The 14238-nt window shown below is 40.0% G+C and overlaps 1 protein-coding gene across 6 annotated transcripts in view; it reads right to left on the reverse strand.

The window, feature by feature from the left end:
• Window positions 1-864: 864 nt before the first annotated feature.
• foxn3 (forkhead box N3) overlaps window positions 865-14238 on the reverse strand; it is a 185062-nt gene continuing 171688 nt past the window's right edge. For 5 of the 6 annotated variants that reach the window (XM_012968386.3, XM_012968384.3, XM_012968388.3 and 2 more), the window contains 2 exons: window positions 13630-13738; window positions 865-6113 (listed from right to left, as the gene is read on the reverse strand). In XM_012968386.3, the coding sequence (XP_012823840.1) occupies window positions 5570-6113; window positions 13630-13738 (653 nt within the window). In that variant the 3' untranslated portion in view covers window positions 865-5569. The remainder of the gene's footprint in view (window positions 6114-13629; window positions 13739-14238) is intronic. The other variant, NM_001016300.3, reaches the window with a different exon arrangement.

Below are 14238 nucleotides of genomic sequence, written 5' to 3' on the forward strand. Positions count from 1 at the left end.
GCATGCAGGAAATGTATTTACAGTGTCCAGTGGAAATGGTAACACTTGGGCTCTCTACAAACGGAGTTTTTGGTGCCTTATAAATACTTTATTCAGGACCAGTCAGGCTTTGTTTTCTTTGTATCCAAGAGCTAGTAGGAGAAAACATGCTGGCAAATGACAAAATATTTAGATTTGCAGTTATGTACAAAACCACACTTTTATATTTTTGGGACTGTACCAGCTACACACTTTGGTTACCCAATGAGTGAGGGTTACCTATTTGCTTAGGAGAAATGTAAAATTCATTCAGCAGAATGTATGGTTTTCTCAGAGCAGCCAAGGGATGACAGAAGAACTAAAGTCTCAATCACTGGGGGTACCAAATGTTAGGCACCCCCAGTGAATGTAATAACTTACCTGATACCCTGGGCTGTTGCTCCTGTTAGCAGAAAACTGCACTGGTCCAGGGTATTTCTGCAGAGGTTCTTTGGTGCAATCTTTCTTACTTTTCTCTCGGCATTAGCATGTACAGTACAGTTAAAAAGCCAGCTTTTCATTTTTATTTTCGGCTTACACTCTGTGCACGCGCCTGCCCGGACTGGAAGGTAAAGAAGATAGAAGAAACCAAAGAAGGTGGGGATGAGGATCTTCTGCAGAAATACCCTGGTCTGGTGCAGTTTTTAGCAAAAAGTTATTGGATAATCAATCTTAATAACTGGGGGCTGCATTTTGGCACCCCGAGTGATTTAAACTTTAGTTCTCTTGTAAGGGTCGGACTAGTCCGACTTCTGTTTTAAAATCAGCCACGTATTAAACCCCCTCTGGGGCAAAATGGAGAGGCTTCAGATAAGGACAACATAACAATTAAACTCACCAATAATGTCAATTGATGCAACTCAGTAAATTTTATTGCAACTGGAAGACAATACATCACAGAAACGTTATGGTAGATTTTGGGAAAGTGTTATTTACAATAATCGATGAAATAGTTTTTCTTTGGCAATATGATTACACATCAAGAAAATGTGAAATGCAAAGTGTGTTTTAAAATCATCATTTTCCGTATCTGCTAACAAGCGGCTGATTGCTCTCACTTTCTGCCTGCTCACTTGGTAAACAGAACTCCTCCACTGATGACAGTTCTTTAGATTCAGAACATTGGCAGTTGCACATGATAAGTACACTATAAAGAATGGCAGTATCTTCTCTGTTGTACTTATTTCTCATCTTGGCCATTTATGGTTTGATTTTTTTTTTTTTTTTTTTTTTTGGACCATGTTGCCACTATCCTCAAATTGCTGGTGTGTTGCTGTGCTACAGTCTCCCCCCCAGCAAGGCAGGATTGTAGGATTGTTACCAGTTGGGCCTAATGTACACAGACCAAATTTTAGTCAATTCTAGCTCCAACCCTACAGCTGGATCCTCCAAGGGTACTGAATGGGGAACAGTAGTTTCCTATGAGAATCTGATGGCTTCATTGGCATTTTGTGATGAGAGACTGATGGCTAGGCCTAAGCTGCAATCTTTAATAGTTTGTATGAACTCATCAGATTCTCAGAGTGCACATTTGTCCTTCCCTTTGTACGCAACTAGAATTTGAGCAAAGTCTGTAGTGTGCATGAAGCCTTACACTGCAAACCAGGCTTCCACAGTGCAACAGAGCGCGGCCCTTTTGATTGCTTTATAACTTTTTTTTCACCAAAATAAAATATTTTAGAAATGTTACAGAATCCTTAAAATAAAAAGATCTACAAGTGAAAAATGTATTCTTTTTCATACACACATACACACATTATTTTCTCCTCAACATTTTATAGCAGGACAATTTGAAGTAGTGAGTGCAGCCGATTAGAAAACAAATTTCCCTCTCAAATACAGGATCTACCAATCCTAACCTGACCGAACATACAGCGAGGGCACAGTAGGGAGCCTGACCATGGAAAGTGCATGTTACAATCCTGTATTTATAAAATCGTGAGCATGTGCAATTAAAGAACTGTTAAAAAAAGAAAATTGACATAAAAGTTACGGCAGTGAGCCATTTTTGTGTTTTAAGATAAAAACATGAACTGGTCAGTGAAAGACTCTTTGGTAGGAGAGAGCCAACATGGCAGACCGGACTGACAAAGGGATTATTTATTTAGCAAGAGAAGAATTTTATAGTCATGAACAGTATAATAATTGTGCTCTACAAGTCTGGATTGGAAAATGACATTAGCACTGGCAGTTTTAGGTTGGGTGGCAGTTGTATTTTGTACTTTAATGGCAATCTATTTAGCTCCCTGCAGACCTGTTTTGGAAGCAAATCTAGTACAAACAACTACACCATTGTAATGCTGGCTGGGCTAGGAATTGCATTCATGTATTCTAGTGCATCTGTAATTCCACTTTTACTGTTGCAAAAATTAACAGAATAAAGCAAGCTAAGGGAGCAAATATTATTGCATGATTCTACACTTTCCAGTTGAAGCATGCTACTCGTAGCCTCCCCAAACAAAATGTTGTCCTCCTCCCCTTATGAAATCTAAGAAGATGCCACACTCCGCTTCAGTAAAAGATGCAACGCCTGGTTGCCCTTGAGATCAATTATACAGACTGAATTTAGCTGTGAGGTTTATTTATAACAAACACCATTACTAAAAGGTTTCTTTAAAAACCAAGTCTAAAAGGCTTTACTAAAACCCATGCATTCTGTGTTTAGACAGATTTTTATTGGTGTGCCTTGTTTAGTTGGTTGTTGTTGGCAACCCTAACTCTATGCTTATTGTGTGAACAAGCACCAATTTTATAGCAGGCAGTGATATCTGGATGTAAACAAATATGTAAACATTCTGCGTTGTATGCTACATGCATGCTTCTATTGTCACAAAATTGGCTGTGTTGTCCTTTGCTTAAGAGACCGAGGGCTTTAGCAATACCCAAGATGACTTTCAGCAAAAAACTTTCTATTGGCAGTGATTAAGCCTAATGCATGTTATTTATGAACAGAAATATGGTAAATTATAACTAGTTGTTGAACTAGTGCTAGTTATTGAGCTGAAGGTTGTACCAGAGTGTGGTTATAAGCTGAAGGGTGAGTTCTTGTATGTTATAATCACTATAATTAATAGTTTAACACTGACAGGAATCATGTTAAATGTATGAGCAACATCCATGTTTTGTAGGTTGCCTGATTCAAACGTTCAGCTCTCATGGTCAACAGTTGTTTTTGGCCCCATACATAGCCCAGTAAGCTGCTGATGCAGTATAGAATGGCTGGCTGGCATGTATAGCTAGTTTTAGTGTCTGTGTAAGATAAAATGTAACAAAGGCAGAAATACACAATACAGGGTGTATAAATTGTGGGCGAAGTGCTCTCCCAACTTAAAATCAGTTAGCTACATTTTAATGTTAAAGACCCAAGCCTGCAGGCCAACATGTTAAAGCTGGCCATATCATACGATATTTGGTGTGTTTGGTGGATTGACAAGACAACCGATATCGCGAAAGCTTTGGATATCGGTCGTCTCGTCGATCTGGTGGGACAAAAGGTTTTGATCGGGTGCCGTTGAAGCGCCCAAGCAAAACCTGCATTTAGGGCTGTATCGTTAGATAGGGGTAGAATCCCTATTGTTTCTACCTCCATATCTGCCTATTCAGCCCTGAACGTCAGTGGAGGGTACAAACGATGAATGGTCGCAGTCAAGATCATAATTGTAACGTGTATGGTCTCGTTAAAGGATGCTGTACTAGAAAGAAGCCCATGACCTCATTGGCTGGGAGCTGTAAAATTACTTTTGAGGGCCTATAGGATTTTAGTTAAAAGGCTCTGTAATATTAAGGTTGCGCAGAGATGGAATATACTGGAAAATTAAAATAAAAACACAAAACTCTACAAATAGATTTGGCTGCTACAATCTATTTTATATTATGAATTTCCCTTATAAAAGCATGTAGAATTGTTTTTTGGATAATGGTGTTGGTGATGCGTATTGTAACAGGTAGGATCTATAAAATGCTAAATATTTGCATTGAATAACAATAATCAGTTATTGGTTGGTAGACTTCTATAGCTCTCAAGCTCCCAACAGCTTTGTGAAGCGCAGTGTTTTACCCAGTGCACTGTACCCAAGAGCACCTTTGTGTGTTTCTGTTATTGTTCAAGGCTCAATGTGCATGGCCTGTCCAATAAAATGTCCCCGTATTCGCTCATTCACACTCACTACTCCAATTGTTTACATTATTGCATCTTGTTTAACAAATACACATAAAGGAGAAAGACATACGTTTTTGTTTATATAAACAGAGAAATACAGTAGGGGGAGGGCTGAATGTGCAGACAAGGCAGTTTAGTTCAACCATCCAAGCCCTACCAGAGAATGACATTTGTATGTATCAATATATTGCAGAGAGAGTGAGTTCCCCAACAGTCAACTGTTTGTCCCTGAAGAAGGTTAGACCTTAAAAAACCTGCTTCAAAAAAAAAAAAGAAAAAGGAAAAAAAAAAAAAAGAAAGTCCAGGCCCATGGCCTACAAATTAGAGGCATTGCCTTTTTCCTCTATTTTTTTTTCTATTTATATGAAAATAATTCATGCTTCATGCTAAATACATTATTTACCTTACATTAACTTTTGTTGTCAATTTGAAAAAAGCTGCAATTTTTTAATAGGAATCCATGCACCTGTGGATAAGAATTTTGGGTTTGCTGCTGGCTAATGGTTGCGTCTGAAATCGTAGTTTGAATTTCCATCCAGAGTAATTGCAGTTGCGATGGTAACACAAGCTCCATATCGGAGGGCAGTGGTTGTTAGTGTACATTAGTATGCCCCTTGACAGCATAATACTTCTGGCAGTTTCTGTAGCATTTTTAAAGATTTCCATTTTCAAAAGGACCCAATAAGTGATTTATTCTTGGATTTGATTCTAGCACAGTGCCAATATTTAAGTGTATGGTTTCCCCCTGCCCAATTACTGAAAACCTTTTCTCTGCATGTGTGGTTTACATACCATTCTGCCAACCTTCACCAGCAAAGAAAGGGGGAGTAAAAGGCAAAGTTCACTAGTTTTATCAACACCGACTGGCAAGATTTTCAGTTCTACACAAAAATATGTATCATACAGTGGCAAAAGTGATCATTTTCTGGGCTTATTCAGCACACATATGGCACAGGGCTTCATTTGTTTTTATGTAAGTGATGGTGGCCGACTGCTATCTGTGGTGTGCACAATGTTACACAGGATATGACAGCCAGGAAATATCTGAGGTATGCCCCCCCCCCATCCTAGAACGTGCCAATTCCCTTCTTACACAGGTTGTTGTCACTGAGACAAGATAAACCATGTATTCCTTCCTGGAGAGCAGTTGAGAGTGAAGGTGATTTTGGCTTTTGAAATTTTTTAGGTTTTTTTTTTTTTTTTCGTCGGAAAATGTTAGCTGAGTTCTATGGCTTCAATCTCCTTTAAAAAATAAACATTTCAAGGGTCCAAAAGAAACACCAAAATAAAAATAAAGGGGAAAAAATTGTTGATATTGCCACAAAATCATTAGAATTCACCTGACGTGCTGAAAGAAATGGTTTTAAAATCCAAACATATATATGATTTGCACTAATTTTTTGTGGTTTCTTTGTCCTTTTGCTCTTTCTGTCCCTTAGCCGTCCGATTGGTGATGTTATTCAAACAAGAGCGGATTCCTGCCAAATGCAAGAGAGACCCAGCGGCCTCTTTCATCTCTTCATCATCACTCTCAGGTGGTTTTTCTGTGCGTCTCTTTTTCAGAGGAAGGGCATCACTGGGGATCCTCCGAAGTTTTAGTAAATGCTGCTTTTTCTTGTGTTGGGAGGAGTAGCCGCTTTCAACCAGGGAATCCTTCAACTCCTTCTTTATCTGTTTCTTGTCCTCTTCCTCTGTCTCACTGAAGCTCTCATGGCTCTGGAAGCTGATATCACTGCCTTCTCGGCAGACTTTGGCTGCAAATTCATAGTGATCATCGGCAGAGGAGGACGATATGGAGTCACTGGGCGATGAGCTCCTCTTGTTAGCAGATTTGGCGCTGCTGTAATTGTGGTCATCTTTGGGGTCACTGCTAACTAAGGGGGATCCACACGACGGCTCACTCTCCATCCGCGTTCGGCAATTTGCAATGCCATTTCTGCAAAAACAGAACCAGAAGGAAAATGTTAATGGTTAGATCTGAAATAATAGTACAAATATCTGCATTATACAATACTACATTTGAGTGTAGCTATATTATAATAAGAAGGTCTCTTAATCTATCTCATCATAAGTGCTCCTTAACAGTCCCATCAATTTCTACTTAAAGGACAAGGACAAAAATTTTTGCCTAATAAAAGAAAACATAATTCTAAGCAACTTTTTCAATATCAATTTATTAAAAATGATTAGTGTTTTAAAGGAGAAAGAAAGGTAAAAACTAAGTAAGCTTTATCAGAAAGGTCTATGTAAATACATAAGCACTCACAGAAATGCTGCACTGACTTCTCTGAAAAAAGATTAGTTGTGTCTGTAATTCCTGTGCCAGAGACACACAGCTTTCCTGCTCCCCCCTCTCTCAAGAATGAACTCAAGAACTCACTCCCCCCCCCCCTTAGGAATGTGGATCTGAGCCAATCAGCAGGAAGCTGACTCATAGTCTCATAGTCTAACTAACTGAGCATGTTCACTTGGTCTGGGTCTCGGTGCAGGCATTATGGGAACTTTCTTTACACAGCTCAGCATATTTTCTTCCTATTTCGCTTCAGATCTTCCGAACAGGCGAAATATGGGGAGACAACTGAAGGTATGCAGCTTGAGATTAACTCTTTACTAGCCTTTCCTTCTCTTTTAAAAGTTGTTTGTAAATGTTATAGCTATTTAAAGCAGCATCTTCGAAACTCCTGGTTGTTACTAATTAAACAACATTGCAAATGTCAGGCCTGTAAAATCTGCTACATTGTTACATTATAGTGTTACATTGTTTCAAATGGCAGAGCCACCAGGGCAGGGAATAGAAAGGAAAGGCAGACACTGCCTATGTTGAAATAACTAAAAAAAACCATTACAAAAAAGTAATAAATGTATATTGCAAAATTGCTTACAATTAAGTTTTCTTTTATCAGCAAAAATTATTTTTGGGGTTTTAAGGGCAAATTATTGAGTTTCCACTTTGATTTATAAATTATTTTCCAGTCAATGTCATTGATTTGATGTTTCTCAATCCTAATTTTCAATATTTATAACAAACTCAAATTGATCAGAAGTTCCATCTCTCCAACTCCGATATACAGTGGTGTGAAAAACTATTTGCCCCCTTCCTGATTTCTTATTCTTTTGCATGTTTGTCACACAAAATGTTTCTGATCATCAAACACATTTAACTATTAGTCAAAGATAACACAAGTAAACACAAAATGCAGTTTTTAAATCAGGGTTTTTATTATTTAGGGAGAAAAAAAATCCAAACCTACATGGCCCTGTGTGAAAAAGTAATTGCCCCCTGAACTGGTTGGGCCACCCTTAGCAGCAATAACTGCAATCAAGCGTTTGCGATAACTTGCAACGAGTCTTTTACAGCGCTCTGGAGGAATTTTGGCCCACTCATCTTTGCAGAATTGTTGTAATTCAGCTTTATTTGAGGGTTTTCTAGCATGAACCGCCTTTTTAAGGTCATGCAACAACATCTCAATAGGATTCAGGTCAGGACTTTGACTAGGCCACTCCAAAGTCTTCATTTTGTTTTTCTTCAGCCATTCAGAGGTGGATTTGCTGGTGTGTTTTGGGTCATTGTCCTGCTGCAGCACCCAAGATCGCTTCAGCTTGAGTTGACCAACAGATGGCCGGACATTCTCCTTGAGGATTTTTTGGTAGACAGTAGAATTCATGGTTCCATCTATCACAGCAAGCCTTCCAGGTCGGCCAGCCACTCCTGGGAAGGTTCACCACTGTTTCATGTTTTTGCCATTTGTGGATAATGGCTCTCACTGTGGTTCGCTGGAGTCCCAAAGCTTTAGAAATGGCTTTATAACCTTTACCAGACTGATAGATCTCAATTACGTTTGTTCTCATTTGTTCCTGAATTTCTTTGGATCTTGGCATGATGTCTAGCTTTTGAGGTGCTTTTGGTCTACTTCTCTGTGTCAGGTAGCTCCTATTTAAGTGATTTCTTGACTGAAACAGGTGTGGCAGTAATCAGGCCTGGGGGTGACTACAGAAATTGAACTCAGGTGTGATAAACCACAGTTAAGTTATTTTTTAACAAGGGGGGCAATCACTTTTTCACACAGGGCCATGTAGATTTGGAGTTTTTTTTCTCCCTTAATAACGTAAACCTTCATTTAAAAACTGCATTTTGTGTTCAATTATGTTATCTTTGACTAATAGTTAACGGTTTTTGATGATCAGAAACATTTAAGTGTGACAAACATGCAAAAGAATAAGAAATCAGGAAGGGGGCAAATAGTTTTTCACACCACTGTATCCCAGTGACACGGATATCAGCTGGAATGGAGACTGCATGGAATGTGGGATTTAAGAAAAGTACCACAAGCTTTCAAGCATAATTACTTTGATAGAATGCTATAAATATTAACTCATCTTTCTTAAAGGAATACTGTCATGAGAAAACATGTTTTTTGTTCTTCTCCAGCAGGATCCTGCATTGAAATCTGTTTTTCCAAAACATTTAGATTTTTTTTTTTTATATTTCATTTTTAAATTTCACATGGGGCTAGCCATATGCTTTATTTCCCAGGGAGCCACAGTCATGTGACCTGTCCTCTGATAAACCTTAGTCACAATTTACTGCTGAGCTGCAAATTGGAGTGTAATTTAGAAATAAAAAGTATACCATAAAAATCATGACATAATCCCTTTAAATACAATCAGATTTAAGCGAAATTGAGATGTGGTCAGCACAAGAGAGATTACTCCATTTTATGCAGGATCATTTAACACAACCACGCAATTTTTCATAAATGCCCCTTAATTTAATATTTTACTAATGAGTACAGACATGTTTATTGCTAAGTGAAGCCTCCATACTTCCATGTATAAATGTCACTTATGAATTTTCTAATTAATATCATGTGCATGGTAATTTAGAAGTTTTAGTTATGGCTACTCTGGAATGTGTGGCCAATCATTAATCTTGGCACAGAAGCAATATGGCAATTCCTTCACACGTAACAAATATGAAGCCAAAATAATATATTAAAAAAAAGGGCATAAACTGTTTAAAAAGAATTTACAAAATACGTACGCACGGGGCGCAACCTTATAAAATGTTCAGCTGCAGCGGGGAGCCAGCACATAACAAGAGGACGCCAATGAAGGAAGTCGCTGGTAAGAGAGCTGGAGGATGCCGGAGGAAGTAGCTGAGGAGGGGGGGGGGAAGCCGCAGGGGAGCCAGAGGAAGCAGCTGGGGTGGAGGGGGGAAGCCGCAGGAAGTCACTGGGGGTGGTGCTGTGCAGATGCAGCGGGGAGCCAGAGGATTCTGGTGGGAGCTGGGGGGAAGCCGGAGGATGCTTGGGGGGGGGGGGCTGGAGGATGCTACTGATGGGAGGGGCCATTGGGGGGCAGGGCGTGGGAGGAGGGGGCCCAGAAAATTTTGTTTAGAGGGGCCCCATGATTTCTGATAGCGGCCCTGCTGCTCAGAAACACACTTAAACAACACAATGTAACTCCAAGTCAATCACACTTCTGTGAAATCAAACTGTCCACTTAGGTAGCAACACTGACTGACAATCAATTTCACATGCTGTTGTGCAAATGATTCCATTTGCACAGGACAACAGGTGGAAATTATAGGCAATTAGCAAAACATCCCCAATAAAGGAGTGGTTCTACAGGTGGTGACCACAGACCACTTCTCAGTTCCTATGCTTTCTGGCTGATGTTTTGGTCACTTTTGAATGCTGGCAGTGCTTTCACTCTAGTGGTAGCATGAGACGGAGTCTACAACCTACACAAATGGCTCAGGTAGTGCAGCTCATCCAGGATGGCACATCAATGCGAGCTGTGGCAAGAAGGTTTGCTGTGTCTGTCAGTGTAGTGTCCAGAGCATGGAGGCGCTACCAGGAGACAGGCCAGTACATCAGGAGACGTGAAGGAGGCCGTAGGAGGGCAACAACCCAGCAGCAGGACCGCTACCTCCGCCTTTGTGCAAGGAGGAACAGGAGGAGCATTGCCAGAGCCCTGCAAAATGACCTCCAACGGTCATAAACAGACTCCATGAGGGTGGTATGAGGGCCCGACGTCCACAGGTGGGGGTTGTGCTTACAGCCCAACACCGTGCAGGACGTTTGGCATTTGCCAGAGAACACCAAGATTGGCAAATTTGCAACTGGCGCCCTGTGCTCTTCACAGATGCACGAGAGTCTGGAGACGCCGTGGAGAACGTTCTGCTACCTGCAAAATCCTCCAGCATGACCGGTTTGGCAGTGGGTCAGTTATGGTGTGGCATTTCTTTGGGGGCCGCACAGCCCTCCGTGTGCTCGCCAGAGGTAGCCTGACTGCCATTAGGCAACGAGATGAGATCCTCAGACCCCTTGTGAGACCATATGCTGGTGCGGTTGGCCCTTGGTTCCTCCTAATGCAAGACAATGCTAGACCTCATGTGGCTGGAGTGTGTCAGCAGTTCCTGCAAGACGAAGGCATTGTTGCTATGGACTAGCCCGCCCGTTCCCCAGACCTGAATCCATTGAGCACATCTGGGACATCATGTCTCGCGCCATCCACCAACGCCACATTGCACCACAGACTGTCCAGGAGTTGGTGGATGCTTTAGTCCAGGTCTGGGAGGAGATCCCTCAGACCATCCGCCACCTCATCAGGAGCATGCCCAGGCGCTGTAGGGAGGTCATATAGGGACGTGGAGGCCACACACTCCAAATCCAGACATCCATGGGTTGATAAATTTGATTTCCATTGATAATTTTTGTGTGATTTTGTTGTCAGCACATTCAACTATGTAAAGAATGAAGTATTTAATAAGAATATTTTGTTCATTCAGATCTAGGATGTCTTATTTTTGTGTTCCCTTTATTTTTTTGAGCAGTGTATATATTAATCCCACAAGCAAGCTTATTGCGTGTACATGTGTAGTTCTCAGGAAAAAAAGAAAAGTAAACCCATGTGCTTTAGCCCCTACAGTACAGCATCCGGCCACTCTACATTACCTCTCTTTGACATTCGAATTTTCCGTATTTTGTGTTTTCTCTATTAACTTCTGTGAGTAAACTAGGTCACTAAAAAAGTGCATATTATTCTGATAGAGAACCATCCGGAGAAACCACATTACTCGATCTGATTGTGTTCTAAGACTACATACACATTTATATGCACTCAAATACATTAAATCCATGTGCCCATGCACAGTTGTTTATAACCAGCAATGGCAGCCAGTGGCATTGTTTATGCTCTCCAGCACATATGGACGCAACAAGTAACATTCTAATACATTTGTGTTGGTGCCATTGGCTTGTGATTGCAATAAACCTGACCCCTGCTCTGTAGTAAATGCCCAATTTTCAGCACACTCAAACACACACACACACACACACACATATATATATATATGTTCAATGCATTATATAAATCCTGATATGTATCGACCCTTGTACTCTTTTGTAAATTGCTGTTGCATGTGACATCACTTTTACCCCAGCACCACAACAACATAATGTTACAAACAACATCTGAACTTAGTGCATTACAGGAGCCTCTGGTAGTGAGAAGGTTAATGAAGACCAACAACAGAAATTAGCTTGCCCTTCAAAAGTATTGCTTTTCCAAGCTTCAGGTTTCTGGTCTATTACACAGAGCAATATCCTTCAGACAGTCGTCAACAAGGCTCATAAATATGTTATGTTGTTGCCATGGGGCTAAAACTTGTATACCAAATAAATGTTATTAAAATGGGTGGAACTTCTGAAAACATTAACCCCTTCCACAACATAGGTCATTATACTGCAAGGGTTAAAGAAGCCAGAATAAGGTCAGGGGGGTGCCAAATGTTAAGTACCCCCCCCAGTGATTGTTATTATTTACCTGATAGCCTGGTGCTCCTGTTACCAGAATACTGCATCAGCCTAGGGTACCTACCTAGGGTACCTACGAGTCATCTTACTTCCGTTTTCTTTCCCAGGGCCAAGGGATGCACAGTAGAGTAAAAAAAAACTTTTTTGTTGAAGTTTATCTTTTGACTCTACTGCGCATGCACAAGTGGTGTGAAGAAAGATAAGAGGATCATTTACTTGCAGGTTCCCAAGGCTAGTGCATATACAGTCCCACCTATAGGCAGCTTGGTATATCAGATAAACTTCAACCTGCATCTTGATATTGCTACGGTGGCTTGCCTCTTCTGCCCTATGCACTGTACATACGTACAGATTTGAACATACACTTATATAAGCATAACAATATTGTTTGACTGGTTTTCTGGGAAGAGTATCCTACAACAGCAACTATTCCTGACAATACAGAACAACTGACTATTTTCTAATTCAACACTAAGAAATATTTGGTCCCCACAGTTGCCTTGTTATTACAGTAAGTAGAGCTTTCCTTAGTGTCTGTGCCTTCACTTAAAAGCCACGGATAACACACTAGCAGGGATATTTAAAACACAGTGTAGTGCAATAACATAACTAAACTAAATACTGAAACAAGTGATTCTGTAAGGGCAGGAACTCCCAGGTCGATCTATATCATGTGTGAAATATCTGATTAACCTGATCGTATTGTTTCTTTAACTGCATGTAAACTAGATCAGGCTCCTTCTAGGTTTGTTCTGTGCAAAAGCTTGTTTGAAACTGTGTCAACTTATAAAAAGCTCTGAATTCTAAAGCATTCTGTAATGTTTTTATGCTGCTTTTTTCTTCTTTGTGGTTCATTTATCCTAGTAACACCTAAAGCACTGCTACAGAGTGGGGTCTACAACAGTGTAGCCTTTTTTTTATATAATGTTAATTCATAGTAGTTTACCACTGCATAGATTGTGCCGAAATTCAAAAGTACACGTGGGAATAATTATTTTAGCTTCATACAGTAATATCACCAGTTGCCTGAGAATGAGCTTTAGCTATAGTGTTTCCCTTTAATATACAATCTGGCAATATCCCCATCTACATCTGTGCTCCTGCTTTGTGATATCTGTTAAAACAATAGTATAAGACAACTTTGGAACCTCAGCTATGACTGACAATACCTGTGGTACTGGCTCACTGTACTCTGTAGGAAGAAGTTATATATAACCACCAGAAAATATAGAGAAGGTACCTTTAATTTGTTGAGTAGGTTAGAAAACATGGTATCATAGCTATAGCAGGGACCTAAGTACCGTTGTCCCAAAAGCTCTCATTGTTTAACCTACTCAGTTAGCCAATAAAAGTTATCACCTTCCCTATATTTTCTGGTTTTGTCCTATGACTAACACGGTACAACACTTTGCTACTATATATGACCACATTAGGCCTATACCAGACAGATCATTTTTTGTACTCTACATATTTACAGATGCCTTGATGCTGGTGTATTTAAGCAAGCTCTGATAAACAGAAGCAATTTTGTAACTAAACAAATTTATTTGTAGCGAGTGACTGTTTGCTAACTAGCAAAAAATCTGTAATGAGCAGAACAAGGACCCTTTGTGTTTAGCACTGCGCACTTACCTGACTGAGGCAGCCATTGCTCCAATAGGATTAATTGGCAAAGGTCGGACACCAGAGAAGATTCCTCTGTTCAACACTCTGGCTCCATTTTGTATCACACCAGGAGGCACTGAAAAATAAAAGGAAATAATTTATAACGACCCCAAACACAATTCAAAACCTTGAGCTATACATATCTAGATGAAAGCTATCATTACGAACATAGAACTGCTGTACATATAGTTATAAATATCAACACTACAGCATTTGTACAGCAAAGGGTTGCCTGCAGATAAAGAATTCCAATTTACAACACAAAACTGTGTTAGTACTGAACAGAGTTCTCCTATAGGACTCAATACACAGAAAGGCTCAGTGTCCCTGTTTACATTCAGTTTCCCTGAATGGAAACAAAGTTATTAATGTACCCTGACCTTTTTTTGTAGCTGCAACCCACATTGCAAGTGACAGCCTAACAAGTATGAAAATATTTCCTTTGTGTCGGCAGAAGAACATAAATAATAGACATCTGATAAAACATTTGGGACTGAAAGCAATTTTGTGATTTACCAAATTAAACAAAATGATACAGTGATAATCAATTTTGCTAATTTTTATTACGCCCCAAAG

This window comes from Xenopus tropicalis, chromosome 8 (assembly GCF_000004195.4).
Source record: "Xenopus tropicalis strain Nigerian chromosome 8, UCB_Xtro_10.0, whole genome shotgun sequence".
Taxonomy (NCBI): domain Eukaryota; kingdom Metazoa; phylum Chordata; class Amphibia; order Anura; family Pipidae; genus Xenopus; species Xenopus tropicalis.